This window comes from Rattus norvegicus, chromosome 1, assembly GCF_036323735.1.
Source record: "Rattus norvegicus strain BN/NHsdMcwi chromosome 1, GRCr8, whole genome shotgun sequence".
Taxonomy (NCBI): domain Eukaryota; kingdom Metazoa; phylum Chordata; class Mammalia; order Rodentia; family Muridae; genus Rattus; species Rattus norvegicus.
In genome coordinates this window covers 185,635,367-185,651,290 of record NC_086019.1, presented here as the reverse complement: position 1 = coordinate 185,651,290, position 15,924 = coordinate 185,635,367, and the positions used below count along the sequence as shown (strand labels likewise).

General features: G+C 44.1%; 1 protein-coding gene across 2 annotated transcripts in view; it reads left to right on the top strand.

Moving 5' to 3' along the window:
* Positions 1-8,660, top strand: part of Usp31 (ubiquitin specific peptidase 31) — a 66,869-nt gene extending 58,209 nt beyond the window's left edge. Inside the window, 1 exon segment of one of the 2 annotated variants that reach the window (NM_001107548.2) lies at positions 942-8,660. In NM_001107548.2, the coding sequence (NP_001101018.2) occupies positions 942-2,515 (1,574 nt within the window). In that variant the 3' untranslated portion in view covers positions 2,516-8,660. 2 annotated transcript variants of the gene reach the window in all.
* Positions 8,661-15,924: the final 7,264 nt, after the last annotated feature.

Genomic DNA, 15,924 nt, shown 5'->3' with positions numbered 1-15,924 from the left:
TAGGCCTGTTTAGATGGACAGACACCGTTTGCGTCACAGCTTTGTAAACTTGGAATTTATTGTTGTTTTAACAATAAACCCAGAAATGGTTTGCCTTAATCTATTTTTAAACAGTCTAGTTGGTAAAATCAGTATCTTCTTAAGCATCATCATCATTTAGTCATGCTCAGTGGTCACAGAGGACAGACCCTGACTCTTAGGAGTCACAAAGACCACAGTAACAAGTACATGCAGAATTCAGCTCGGAATTGTCTTGGGAAGGTTTAAGTCATTGGAAATAGTACTTGCCAGGCACTGAAAGTACCATGTATTATATCCAAGGCTCTAGCTCTTTCCACTGATATCCTTTCACTGTTACCTGTTACAGACTTACTTCCATAGGGAATGCAATGAGTGTCCTGGGTTCTTGTGTCATTTTGTCCAAGGAGTTTGTTTTGTGAGCCCCAGGTGTCCTTCAGGAAGATGAAGAAACCGGATTCGCGGCCCATGTTTAGTGAACACCTGGGAGTGCCAGGATCTTTGCTGGATACAAACTTCTAAGATTTTATTTAATTCTCTGATTAGACCAGCAGTCTGCAGGTCATATGTGGATGGCTGGTTTTCCCATAGTTTTTAGAACATAACTATTCATGCTTGGTTGTGTGCTACCTGTGACTATTTTTGTGTTAACATGGTAGAGCTGAGCAATTGCCTGACATTCTGACAAAGTTTGTTGACTAATGTAGAATGACATAGATGGAGAACCTTTTGCTGACTTCAGAGTTAGCATGACCCTGTTTTGTGGCTCTTCAAAAGGTTGAAAACACTCAGTTGTCCTTGACTCTAGCACACAGGCTGGCTTTGAAGGTTGTCATATTTCCAGGCTTGCCCTTGCTTTGTCTTAGGTGTCTTACTAAATGTTTTTATTGGTTTAGCCTGACAGACTTTTCTCTGCCATGCAGGAGGCTTTTCTACTCGACCATTCGTGAGAAGTGTGCAGCGTCAAAGCTTGTCATCCAGATCTTCTGTCACCAGCCCCTTAGCTGTCAATGAAAACTGCATGCGGCCTTCTTGGTCCCTGTCTGCCAAGCTGCAGATGCGCTCCAATTCTCCCTCCCGCTTCTCAGGGGACTCCCCAATCCATGGGTCTGCCTCCACTCTTGAAAGGATTGGAGAGGCAGGTGATGACAAAGTGTCCATCTCTTGCTTTGGTAGTCTGCGGAACCTTTCTGGTAGCCACCAGGAACCAAGTGATAGTCACAGTAGACGAGAGCACAAGGCTGCGGGCCGGGCCCCACTGGCTGTCATGGAAGGTGTGTTCAAAGATGACTCAGACTCTGGAAAATTGAACTCCAGTGTTGTAGACACACCAAGCAAAAACCGAGCACAAGGGGATCATTTGCCCCCAGTCTCTGATCCTTTTGATAATAATAACCAGATTGCTTATGTGGACCAGAGTGATTCTGTTGACAGCTCTCCAGTCAAAGAGGTGAAATCTCCAAGCCACTCAGATTCCCTCACAAAGAAGCCAGAGAGCACAACCAAGAGATCCCCTAGTTCCAAAGGCGCTTCTGAACCAGAGAAGAGCATGCGGAAGGGAAGGCCGGCCTTGGCTAGCCAGGAATCGTCTCTTTCAAGTCCATCCCCTTCTTCTCCTGTTCCTGTGAAGGTTTCCATGAAACCTGCCCGCTGTCGGAGCAAAGCAGATTCTTCCAGGACAAGTGGAAGGCATTCGTCCTCTGCCTCTACCCAACCCAAAAAAGAATCATCCCCCAGGTCCCAGGAATCCATGTCATCTCCTTCACCACAGAAGCAAAAGTCTGCTTCTGCCTTTACTTACTCCTCCTCTTCCATATCTGCCAAAACAGCCCCAGGCCCTGCCACCAGGGGCCCCCTCCCTTCTGGGAAGAGCAGGACTTCCGACCGGAGCTTGAGTAGACAGGGTTCCAGACAAAGCTTAGGCTCTGACAGAGCCAGTGTCACCTCCACCTCCACCTCCAAACCCAGCTCCCCTCGGGTGAATCAGGCCAGAGCAGGGGATAGCAGAGTTGATGGCAAACATGTCCGGAGCTCCTCCATGGCCAGCCTGCGCTCACCTAGCACAAGTGTACGCTCTGGGTTGAAGAGGGACAGCAAGTCTGAGGATAAGGGACTGTCCTTCTTTAAGTCAGCCTTGAGACAGAAAGAAACCCGGCGGTCAACTGATCTTGGCAAGACAACCTTGCTATCCAAAAAGGCTGGTGGGAGCTCTGTCAAGTCAGTCAGTAAGAACACTGCAGATGACAAGGCAGAGAAAGGCCATCAACCCCCGGGCTCACAGCAGCCAAACACAAATACAACTGGAAAGGAACAGCTTGTCTCTAAGGACCCTGCTTCTGCTAAACATTCCTTGCTATCTGCTCGCAGATCCAAGTCTTCCCAGGTAGATTCCGGAGCTCCCTTGTCTCCCAGTAGCAGGTCGACCACTGAGAAAGGCTCCAAAAAGCTGTCTTCTAGCATGCAAACCTCTGCACGGCCTTCTCACAAACCTCAGTGATCTTCTGCAGTCGGGTGTTTTATCTGTACAGATGTTTATTTATTTAGAACCCCCTCCCACACCAAAGCCCTCTATGCTTTTATTTTGTATTTTTGGGGTCATGTGCCTGACTATGAGAGTATGAATGTGTGTGTGTAACTCAAATTGTTAAAAGTGTCGCCTTATTCTGCCATTGACCAAATAACAGCCATAGGCAAAGCATTGATACCAAGCTAACTGGAATAATTGTAGAAAATAATCTGGATAGTCCCTTTAGCAATCGTACCTATTTCTTTCTAGTGAACTCTAATGACTTCATTGGACACTAGGATTTGGAAACCTATTAACCAATTAAGCTATCAGTGTATAGACAGGTGAACTATTAGACTTGGGTTTCATCTGAGCAGAATTTATTTTCTTGTGGATTGTTGAGTGGCATCAGGATCTTAAAGAAACAAACAAAAACTGATGCTAACAACAAATAAACTGAGGGAAAACTTGCTTTCTGCACTTTGGCCCCATCTCCCAGTCTTTGTAAGGGCAATATCTTAACTAATGTTTCTCAGGTATATATACTCAGCTAGTCTAGGGTGGGTGCACATTACTAATAAATGGGTTCAGGAGGAAGGTGACATGGGGGTGCTGACTGTGTCCTGCTGCCACAGGTAGAAGCTTTACAGGTAGGCACAAACCTTTGCTACTTTCATATCTGAAGTGATAGCCTGTCTTGACTCCTTGTATATGTTCTAAGAGCTGACAAATTCTGAATTGTCAGAAAGCCAGTCACTAATTTTTTTTCATTCTCATTTTGCTAACCATTGGAATTTCGAAGTGTAGCAGAATAGTTAATGCTGTTGAAAGATTCCCAGAGAAAAACATTTTATTCCAAACTGAAGCCCGAGTTGATACCATTTTCCTTTCTTGATGCTGCTTATTTCTGTTAGAAATTGATGCTCTCATACTGCCCCTTGTGTGTGTGTTCACTGCCTTGTCTTATTGCTTAGAAAAGAAAGACATTGCCTCTTGCCGAGAGCCACTGATGGTATGTTGATGTGAGGTAAGGCGGAGCCCTGTGCATGCACTGAGGATCCTGGTGTCAGTCTTCCTTTCGACTTCTCTTGAGTAGCGTATTTATGTCTACTCTGTTCTGAAGAGGTAATCTCTGACCCAGAATTCAGAAGCAGAGTCTGGCATATGCTCGCCCTGGCATGTAGTTGCAAATCGCATTCTTATATATGAAAAGGGGAACCTCACTGAATTCTCACAGATAAAGAAAATAGCTTTCCAAGACTTGTAGAAATCTCTTAGAAATACTTTGCAGCTCAGTTTTTTAGTATCCTCTTTGTTTATTTATTTTTTTAATATCAAGAAAATCATGATTGTGATTCTCAGAATAGCATTTGTCATTTTGTCATTAGATATAACTCATTGAGTTTATAGTTATTAAATTCTAAAGCTCATGGTTTCCAGGCTTCCCTCTTCAGTAATTCTGTGAAGTGACTGCAGTGTGTATGTGCATGCAGTTTTGATTTCTACACTGTCCTTCTGTCCTCCTTTTTTTTTTTAGGAATACCTCTTGGGAAATATTTCCAGTAGGTTTAAGTTTATTTTGCTGCTAATGGGACATTAGCTGGTAGCTTGCAGGTTGAGGGTGGAATTTTCAGCTCTTGTGGTATTTGAGGCTTAGTTGTTTAGCCTTATGCACATTACCACAATGCTCTCTACCCAATCCAGTGTCTGTGAGCCAGTACCCACGACACTCAGTCCTGTACTGGCTGCTTTTATACTCCCCCACCCCACAACCCCCAAGCCCCATTGTGGCTTCCCAAAGCATCAAAGCTCTCTCTCTGTCTTGCCTTGGTGTAACTGAGATGACAGCTACCTTGGAGTCATGATGTATTCAGTGGCACAAGGTGAGCCCCATCAGAGTTTAGCCACCAATCTTGTTTTATTTTATTTTATTTTTTCCTGAAAAAGCACCAAGTGTTGAGACCATCAGTATCAGGAATTGAGCATTTATGTGATTTGAGCCTCTGAAACAGTCTTAGAATTACAGTGTGATAAGACAAAGGATTTTAATAACAAGCTGTTTTGCCATAATTAAGACGAATAGAAACTAGCTTAATTTTCACAGCACTACATCGTTTTATTCTTGAATGCAGTAGGAATGGATCCTTCCTTCCCTGCATATCCTGTTTTTTAAAACAAAACAAAACAAAAATCCTCTACTGGTCTTTACTTTTCCATGGGATATAGAAATACATTTTCTATAATATAATAAATCTAAAAGCTACATGCATATGGAGTTTAGTGCTTCATATTTAATTCAGTAGAAAAAATCAGGAAGTGTCATTGCATTGTCTAGGCTGTGAAGCTTGTGTGAGGTTGGAAAATGGTAAAATCTAATTCCTGACTGCTGGGATATATATTTAAGACACAGAAAATACTACTTTGAAGTGCAGCCTGCAGTGAAATAACGTATGAGAATATTATCACTTGGTTCATTCAGTTCTGTGGCAGGATTAGGGACTTGGTTATTAAAATCTTTCTCTCAGTGATTTGGGCAGTGAACATGTGTACTTTGGGGGCAAACTCAGATGGTAGGCCTGAGTTTCTGCTTAGCCTGTTAGGGCAATCATTCCCAGGAGGCACACAGCACCAACCAACAGTGTGATACATTGGTAATGTTTTGCTGTTAAATAAAAATCCTTTGTTCTTGCTCTCTTTTCCTGTAAACATTGTGTGCACGAAGCTGCACCATTCCTTAAGTCACCCTTCCACCCAGCCTTCACAACTCCTCAGATGATGTGGAAGCATGAAGCTCATACGCTCCTGTCACTTAGGACCCTGGCCAACCTCATTTGTGTTTTCTCATGCTGCAATGAAAGTCCGCTTAAGAGTCAGTAGTGCTGTGCAGATCTGTGGAGCAGTGTGGGATAGCTGTGTGGTGCCACAGTTGTGCAGCGATAAGGTCGCCCTGAACGCATGGAATCCTTCTTTAGTCATTCGTTCATTTGGGCCTGCTTTGCATGTAGAGTCAAGCAGGAAGCTTCAGCAGTAGCTGTGGCTGTAGCTTGTTCATCACTGGTTCAGACCAAACTGTCTGCTTCCCAGCAGAACTGACCCGCTATGTATGAGATGGATGTGGAGTTATTGAGGGCTGGGAGGCATTGTCAATCCCTCTAAATTAACTATCATAAAACTAACAGGATTGGTATGAAAAGGGAACAGTAGTGGCAGCTTAAGGGAATACGTATTAAAGAGTTATGAAGAAAGCTCATTTCAAGTATCCTCTTGGAGTAGATGGACATGCGATACCACGTTTCATTTTGACAGATCACTAAGTAGCTGAAGTTAGTTTCCTCTGGAGATTGCCTTTGAATACAAAGACAGTGTTCTGGGTCGGATTTTGAGCTAGGTTGGAAATCATAAGCACAGTTTCCTTAAAACACATTTTGGAGGTGCATTGATGCTTGTATTTTGGGGTTGAAAACGGCAAAATTTACTGACAAACCAGTGCGTACTATAAAAACAATTTAGCTGCTAGTGTGCAGGCTGCTTTTGCTGTGGTTTTCAAAAGGGTTCAGTGCTGTTTAACCTGACTACACCTTTCAGGTGGGACATGATGCTTTTATTTCACTGACTGCTCAGCGTCCCATGCTGCCTTTTGATCAGACCCCACGCTGTTTTTGCAGCTGCCTTTTGAGCATGACCAATCATTTTTACTCCTGAGTAAGGAAAACGATTGTGCATGCCCACCGTCCAGCTCAGAAAGCATGCTCATACTACCTGTGCAAGCAGCTGGTCAAAAAGACACAGAGAACTACACTCAACGTTGGGTCAACTCTTAGGTTCCGGAGTTGTATTTTTGAGTTTTAAAATGTGGCTTCATCATCAGCGTGGATGTGAGTTCAGGTTGCATCTGTTTCTTTGCTAATCTCCTTGGTCCTTGCTGAGACTGTGTATAAAAGAGTATTTTGCAAGCGGGAGTGGATTGGACATGTTGAACATACACTGGTGTATATACTGTATTTAGCCTGAAGACTTTCCTAAAGTATTTTGTTCTAAGAAATAACCTGCCATTTTCTATAGATTTTACTTTTTTATATCTTCTAATCTTCTTTCATCATCACATGGAGAGATGTGGCTTTACCCAGTGCTAACCATTTGTAAGTGCTTTTGTAGAGACTTGGAGCTGCTAAGGAAGATTTTGGAGCTTCCTACCTACTGGTGTCAGTAAGATGAAGCATGTGGAATGTATGATAGTGTTGTACAGTGGACTCGGGTTTAGATCCATTTCATGTTTATTTAAAATCATTGTTTGCCATGGGGCACAAGTAGGGGCAGGGACAGGAGCTTCACAGCATATGTAAGAGGTGTCTTCAAATCTCAATAGACTCTTCCCGGGCCTATTCTGGAGGGTTCACCTGAGGTCACTAGTATCACCAAGGGACTTGGAATGCCTGGGCAGCTCCCAGGCTTTTGATGCCAATTAGCACTGCCTGGATTCTGTGACTTTCCTTTCTTGTTTGCAGTCAGAAGTGAAGGATTTGGTACACCATCTTTTTGCCAACAGTTTATGGCGAGAATCATCACTGCCATGGAGGGTACTCAGGAAGAACTCCAATTGTTCTGGACAAGAAAATTAAAAGGTGTCCATCCTTGGCTTGGAATCGTGTGTGTGTGTGTGTGTGTGTGTGTGTGTGTGTGTGTGTGTGTGTGTGTGTGTGTGTGTGTGTGTGTTAGGGGGCTTTCTGACTTCAAGGCTTGATTTAGAAATGTGAAGTGTTTTATGCTTGGTGTGTCTAGGGATTGTTCTTATTTGCTGGTGGCAGGCAGAGTGCCCTGAGGGGTCTGAATTATTTCCCAGAGCCTCTCTCCAGATTCTACTGTGGGGCAGAGACCGACCTGTGCAGGAGAGGGAAGTCACTCCAGGTTAAAAAATGTGGTAGAGGGGTTGGGGATTTAGCTCAGTGGTAGAGTGCTTGCCTAGCAAGCGCAAGGCCCTGGGTTTGGTCCCCAGCTCCGAAAAAAAGAAAAAAGGAAAAAAAAAAATGTGGTAGAAGACAGTAGAAAGTTTCCTGCCTAGCCTCGCAAACCCTGCCCTGCTTCTGACAGCGCGGCTGTAAACCACAGGTAGCACTGGGCCTCCCGCTCAGGTTCACTCCCCTCTAGGTCTTTCCTACTTGGAACATAGTTTTTGGAATCCTTTATAGTTTGAAAACAAATGTGAAACATTTTATTCAAATTATTTTGGAGCCCTTGTTGATGTTTTTTCATGTAAAAAAAAATCATGTAATACCAGGAATTTGGTAGTGTATGTTACTTACAGAGGCACATGAGGTTTGGTTTCGATCTGTGGTGAGCCAGGTGCGCTGTACATCTTCGAGTGCTCCACTGCTGTGTGCCCTCATCATTGAGCATCAGGCTGCCGACAGAGTTCATCTGACATGGCCCATATGTTAAGGCTATCAGGAAAACATCAGAGCTGGGACAGCTTTGGCACAGCCTCCCAGAGTCGAGCTCTCTGCTGCTATGAACTCTGCAGCGTGAACTTTGCTAGGTGCTATTCCAGACTGGGGGACTGTGTTTCTGTGCTTGTAGTTCTGTTGGTTTTTCCTGTAGGCATTTATGTTCTGTGTAGGTCTGCTCACCAACTGTGCCTCTCACCACTGGTTAAAATTGAGTTCAGGCCCCATTACCAAAATGTGTTGTGTTTTGTTTTTTGTTTTGTCTTGTTTTGATTCTCTTGTGTTTTTGCACCAGCGTGTATTTCTCTCGTCTTAAAAGCTGCATGTCATATCACTGTACACAAAATGCTTTGGTGTCTGTCATTCATGAGCCATCATTAGTGAGCTCTGTATAAATTTAATTTTGCAGTAAAAGGACGGCAGAGTATCCTTCCTGCAGGCTGGAAGAAAGTGTATCCTGCATTTTAAATTATGTTAGGCCAAGTGCATGAGGTGTGTCACTGCCTTCTGTTTATTTATTTGTATATTTTATTATTCAAGGTGTACGCACTTTTAAGAAGCAGAATTTATATTTTTATGTTGAAAACGTTTTATTTCTGAGACAGCAGTTGGTTGTATAGTATACAGTTGGAATTAAGAGAAAACTGGAAAATGTAACAAAACATAATAAATTTATTACATGATGCCTTCTTCAAGACATATTCCTCTTTTCTCCCCCTTGCCAAACCAGTGTTTTAAATGTCGACTAGTGTTTGTACTACATAGATTTCTCTAACAAAATGCTTTAAAATCGCAGTGTTTCAGGTAAAACATCAAGTTACAGGATACTACCATGCAGTTTGGCCAACTCCCCATGCAGTGTAAAAAAATCACATCCATTCTTGTTCAGTGTTCCCAGTCAGCCGGTGGTTATATGAGAGTTAAGAGACTAATTTTCCTGAGCCATAGAACTGGGCATGAAAGAGCTCACATTCTGCCCCATTTCCAGCAGATTCTCGTTGCTCCTCTTTGGTCGTAAGAGGGAGCTGTAGCATAAAAATACTCTTTCCTTAGCCTTCTCTGTCCTCTTCTACACAGTACCTGCTTTATTGTTTTGTGTGTATGAATGTTTGCTTGTGTGTACATAAGTGCACCACTCATGTGATAGTTAGTGCATAGGGCCTGTGGGGGGGACTAGAAGTGACTCTTTGAATCCCCTGGAACTGGAGTCACTGATGGCTGTGCTCCACTATGTGGGTGCTGGGAGCTGGACTGAGGCTCTCTGAAAGAGTAGCCAGTGCTCTTAACCACTAAACCATCTCTCCGGCATCAGTAACTGACTTCTGCGGTGTCTTTGTTTTTGTTTTGTTTTTTTTTATCTTCCCCTAGCTGCCTTGCCAACAGAGAACTCTAGTGGGGCTGTCATATCACTTATGACCACTTGGGGGCAATAGAGTTCAGCATTCTCTGCGATGTATTTTAAGTCCAGTTTACAGATTTTAAGCTTCTCATCTGAGGGTAGAAATGCCTGAGGTGAATTGAGAATAACATCTCTGAGCAGGGATTCCTCATCTGGTAACTACTCCTGCCAGCCATCGCTCCTGGTGAATGCCATAGGGCAGGTATTTTTCCTCTCTGAAGCACAGCATCATGGAAGGGTTGGGGTAGGCCACATGCCTGGTCATCCAGAACAGCACTTGCCTTCCCCTCTCATTGGAGTGGTGGTAAAAATTTTTCCTTTAGCTTAACCACAGCACACTGTTTACTAAAGAGGTTTCATCATGGTTATAAATGTTCACACATAATATATAGATGTAATATTTGCACAAATACTCAAGGACCACTTTGTGTCCACTGTATTTGGAGAATTATTTTCAAATACTTGAATGCTTAGTGTCTCCAAACATGTTTTAGCCTCTTAAGTCTTCCTGAAGAAACCAAAGGCCGGGCGAAACCCCTTGGCCTGGTCCTCTTGTCCTCTGTGTTAAAGGTCCCTGAGAGGTTTGAAGCCTGCGCCCATAGAAAGTTGTTGAAGACCTGTCACCCCAAGTCAGCGCCCTCCCCAGTGGGCTCCAGACTTGAGCAGATGTCTGGTTTGCCTGTGGCTCTCACCTTTTCTTGGCATCTCCGTGTGATCTGGTGGGCAGGGTCTTTCTCCTGCGGAGCCCTTTGAGATTCCGTCTTCACTAAATCGTGACACACCACGTTTTTCTTTCCCTGTCAACATCTACTGTACAGGAAGAACAAGTCTCCTCTCTTGGAGACAAATGCTGCATATTTAGTCCAATGAACACCATCCTGTTCTTTAAAGTTCTCAGCCCTACATCATTAAGTGGACGTGCTCTTTTGGTTTAAACAGCTCCATTCTTTTTAAAATTTGTTATTTATTTATTTATTTATTTATTTATTTATTTATTTATTTATTTATGTGTATGGGTGTTTGGTCTACACATATGTTAGTACTTCATGCACATGCCTGGTGCCCATTGAGGTCTGGAGATCCTCTGTACTGGAGTTGCAGGTGGTTGTGAGCCACCCCATGGGGCCTGGGAATTGAACCTGGTCCTCTGCAAGAGCAACAAGTCAATTCTCCAGCTCCCCCATTTTCCCCTGAGATGATGGTTATATGAAACTTCAATATTTAGTTAAGACCAGACATATCGTATTTCCTAGGCCTTCCCTGTGTTTAAGGGGGAAGAAAAATAGAGACTCAGATCCAATTCCAAGGACCTGGTCTGTCTCCTGGAATAGAAAGGCCTGAAGAGATTGTGTATGGGCCTCGTCAGCCTCTGGCTCACACAGCGTCATGAGGGGGAGATGGCAGTTTTTTATCATTCCAAGGCAGAGCCAGTCCCTGGATCACTATCTTCTGTGGCCCAGCAATAGGGTCTGTCTAGTCACAAGGTCAAAGTAACCGATGTGACATTTCAACACCACCCTCCACACTGTTCCTCAAAGCATTCTGCTCGTCAGCTCTGAGACACGGAAATGGTCCATTTCCTCACCTTCACAGCGTCTCCCAAGTACCACCTCGCTTCCAAGCCCTTCTGGATCACCCTCTCTCTTTGCAGTCCACGTTACAGTCCACCTCCTCCCTGTCTTATGCTCTGCATGTCACTCAATCAGCTGGTGCCATGCATGTTTGAGGGAGATGGATTGCTCTTCTTCCTCTTAAAGGATGGCACATGGTGGTGACTTCGTGAACTACTGGCTGACTGACTTGTCAGAGCCAAGCACCCTGCCTGTGGGGTAGAATCATGAAGGTTAAAGGGTTAAAATGCTTTTTAACCCGTCCCACTGAACTGGGCATAGAGAAAATGTTCAGTGAGTGGTAGCTATCTTTGTAACAGAGGAAGTGCTAACCCTGGAGGGCTTGCAGGATAGTTCTCAGTCCACACAAGGGAAACTACTTTTAGAAGCCACAGGAAGCTGTTTCTGGCCAGGGCAAGAAGCTGCAGAACAAGGGAGGTGTGATCATTCTATAGGAGCCTCACATGACCTGCTGCCTTTGTTCTCAAGTAAATGGCGTTTAGGAAGAGTTTAATTTGGAGGAAGAGATGAGACACAACAATGTGGCACCTGAGAGGTGAGTTAGGAGCTTGCTGCAAGCATCTGGGTGCAGGCTGCAGGAGGGGTGACCTACAGTGATGGGGGTGGGGAGCAGAGGAGGCTTGCCGCTGGCTTTGAACCCTGCTACTGTGAGTTGACGGTCGGACAGTCTGGACAAGTTGCTTAACTTCTCTGTGCGTGGGAGTCTTCACCTGTGGATTGTAGGTGTGGTATCTACACAAGGAGGTATTCGCTAATAGGGTGTTGGATCTACTTACACTAACTATAGTTACTAATGTGTCTGATTTTTTTCTATTATCTTACAGTTTCTTTGATGTTTGTATCGCCCACTTTTAAATTTTTTTTTAAGATTTATTTTTTTATTATATACACACACACACACACACACTCACACACTGTAGCTGTCTTCAGACACACCAGAAGAGGGCATCAGATCCCATTACAGATGGTTGTGAGCCACCATGTGGTTGCTGGGAATTGAACTCAGGACCTCTGGAAGAGCAGTCGGTGCTCTTAACCACTGAGCCATCTCTCCAGCCCCCATGGTTTTTGTTTTTTATTTTTTTGAGACAGGGTTTCTCTGAGTAGCCCTTACTGTCCCGGAACTCACTCTGTAGACCAGGCTTGCCTCAACCTGAGATCCTCCTGCCTTTGTCTCCAGAGTGCTGGGATTAATGGTGTGCACTGCCACACCTGGCTTTTTAGTTTTTAATGTGGCTCCTACCTTCCTTCCATCCTTCCATCTTCTCTCCTGCCTACTTTATATTTGTCTCTTCTTTCTTACTCTTAAAACACCAAGCATGCATGCATGCATGCATATATATCGGAGGTTGACAGTAAGCACCCTCAGTCATCCCCACCTTTCTTTTTGAGACAGTTTCTTACTGATTTGACTGAGTTAGCTGGCCACTAGGCTCTAGGGATGTTTCTCTGTCTCTCCGGTGCTGGGCAGAGTGTGAAGTTATAGATACCACCCTGCTTGGTTTTTCACTTGGATGCTGTGGGTAAAAACCGGGTCCTCTGGTTTGCATTGATGATACCTCACCTGGCCATGTTCTTACTCTTTTTCAAACTGGTCTCATACTTAAAACCCTGCCTCCACCTCTGACTTTAGTTGTCATTTTGTTTTTAAAGACAACTTGTCACCATGTACTTCATGCTGACTTCTGCTTACCCATGCCCACCCCAAGTGCTGAGATGACAGGGACATGCTGCTTCAACACTGCATTCTTGCCCCTTGGGGCTGTACACTACTTTGATTCTCTTGCTCTTTCTGGCCGTTTACTATGTGCACGTACTCTGACTCCATCTACACTTAACACTGTTAACATCACACAATCAGTGTTCCCCTAGGTTTATAGGACGTTGCTTCCATTGCTTCTCCAGCCGCTCTGTAGCTCACCCTGGGCTTGGTTTGCTTGAAGGATTCCTGTTAGTATTTTATTTTTAAGCCTGTGTTAATGGTACATTTGCTCAGTTCTTATTTGATTAGAAATGTCTTTATATTTTTAAAGGGGAAACCATTTGTGTTTATTGATCCATGTATGTTTTGTTATTAAAAAAAAAAAAGACTGTTAACCTTTTGACTGAAGGCTATCTGCTTTAGGCATGACAAAGAACCAAACAGCAGCAAGAATTGAAATTGAAAATGTTTCTTTTTCTTTTTTTTAAAGATTTATTTATTTATTATATATAAGTACACTATAGCTGTCTTCAGACATACCAGAAAAGGGCCTCAGATCTCATTACATATGGTTGTGAGTCATCATGTGCTTGCTGTGGGATTTGAACTCAGGGCCTCTGGAAGAGCAGCATGTGCTCTTAACCCTTGAGCCATCTCTCCAGCCCCGACAATATTTCTTTATAGTTAAAAGGGAAAGAAAGAGAAGGAAGGAAGAAAGGAAGGAAGGAAGGAAGGAGGGAAGGAAGGAAGGAAGGAAGGAAGGGAAACTAGAACAAAAGTCTTTATTCTGGGTGGTAAATATTTCAGTCTAAAGATTAGGGATGTAGTTCAGCGGTAGAGTGTGTGATTAGCATGCTCAAAGCTATTGGTTAGATCCCAAACACACACACACACACACACACACACACACACACACACACACACACACACACACATACACAGAGTTAGTTGAATATTGGATATGTTTTTTGATTACTGACATGCTCTGGCTAGATTTCAAGTCAACTTAACACAGACTAGAGTCATTCTGGAGGAGAGAATGTCAATTGAGAAAACGTTTCCACCATATTGGCCTGTAGGCATGACCGTGGAACATTTCTTTAATTAGTGATTAATGCTGAAGCACCAAGTCCATTGTGGGCAGTGCCCCCTTCTGGACTGGTGGTCCGGACTGTGTAAGAAAGCAGGCTGCACAAGCCATGAAGAACATGTCAGCAGCACCCCTCCATGGCCTCTGCGTCACTCCTGCTTCCAGGTTCCTGCTTTGAGTTCCTACCATAATTTCCCTGGGCCACACAATAAAATCCACCCTCAGCTCCCTCCCCAAGCTGCTTTGGTGGTGATGTTTAGCACAGCAGTAGAAACACTGAGACAACATGCAAACATGCTGCAGCCCTGCTTGCCCTCAGCAGAACTATCTCTGCTCACTCCAACACTCCTTGCCAGGAGCTGTTCTCGCCTCTCTTCTCCTCTCCCAGCCTGGCCATCATCTCTGCAGCATTACTTATCTTTGCATCTTCCAGAACACCAGACTCCGCCCCTGTTCTTCATGCTTATCTGCTGTTCTTGTTTTCCCCTTGGCTGGTTTATATATGTGTAGCCTTTGCGTTTCAGCCCCGCCCCCAATGTATCAGGATGAGACTTCCAGATATGTAGGTATGAGGTAATCACTCTACCTCTAAGCTACATCCCCACCTTATTTTCAGTCTTTATTTTTTTTAATTACTTATTCACTGTCCCCCTCCTGGTTACTCTTTCCCACAATTCTTCCTCCTTGCCCTTTCCCTTCTCTGAGCAGGTGTGGGAACCCTGGTTATTCCCCCACCCTAGCACATCAAGTCTCTACAGGACTAAGCACATCCTCTCCCACTGAAGCAGCCCAGCTAGAAGAACATATCCCACAGACAGGCAACAGCTTTTCAGATAGCCCAGCTCCAGTTGTTTGAGACCTATATGAAGGTTGAGCTGCACATCTGCTACATATGTGCAGGGAGGCCAAGGTCCAACCCATATATGTTCTCTGGTTGGTTGTTCAGGCTCTGAGAGCCTCAAGAGGCTTCCTCCCGTAGCCAATGAAGCAATAGGAACACCAACTCACCCACAAAACTTTCCACCCAAAATTTATCCTGTCTACAAGAAATACAGGCACGGGGGATGGAGCAGACAGAGAATGGCTAACCAATAACTGGCCCAACATGAGACCCATGTCATGGGCAAACACTAGTCCCTGACACTATTAATGACACTCTGTTGTGCTTGCAGATAGGAGCATGCTGTCTTCTGAGAGGCTGCACCCAGCAGCTGACTCAAAAAGATACAGACACCCACAGCCAAACAGTGGTTTGGAATACGAGGAAGGGTTGTGGGCCCAGAATGGGGATAGGGACTCCACAGGAAGACTAACAGAGTCAACTACTAACCTGTTTTGAAGGGGATTTTCACTAGGGATAGAACTCTAGGTTGGAGATTCTGTTCCTTGATATTCATTCCATGGGGTTCTTCCATTGGTGAGTCTGTGATCAGTCTTATTGCTCATCTTTGGACAATATGGGGTATTTCCTCCTGAATACTTCGAGGGATTCATTTTCCATCAGCTTTCTTCTGATGAGCTAGGGTGTGGGTTTTTTGTTTTTATTCCTCAGGAAGCGAATCTGACTTGGAAACACCTCGGCCATTTGTTGCTTTAAATATTACTTCTGGCACATGTTTGCTTTCTAGGACTCCGCTTCACGGGGTTTAGATGGCTCACCAAGTCTCCGGTGTCTCTTTCACTTGTTTTCTTCCTAGGATTTTTTTATCCCTTTTTATATATCATTCTTTATTCTGGGTATCTCTAGCAGAACGAGCCTTTTCTTCAGCTGTGTCCAATCATGGTCATAAAATAAGGAGCATCACATTTAATAGGAATGTCACGTGAACAGTGGATACGTTTCAGAATGTCTAAAATTTTGCATGGGGCATATTTATTCCAAGCTTCTGCTTTTTGTCTGAAATTAAAATTAGACTGGGCATCCTCTATTTCATTTTCAAAATCGTCAACCACTAGCTGTGTCCAGCCTGCTCCTAGACCTGTCTTGTTGTGTTTTCAGCCTCACTTGGGTGATTGCTTTTTCAGTTCTAGAATTCTCATGGGTTGTTTATAGATTTGGGTGTCTGGTGCTGTCCCCCACGTGGCCATCAGTTTTCTCAGGCGATGTAGGTGCCTGAAAGCTGGCGCCTATGGCACT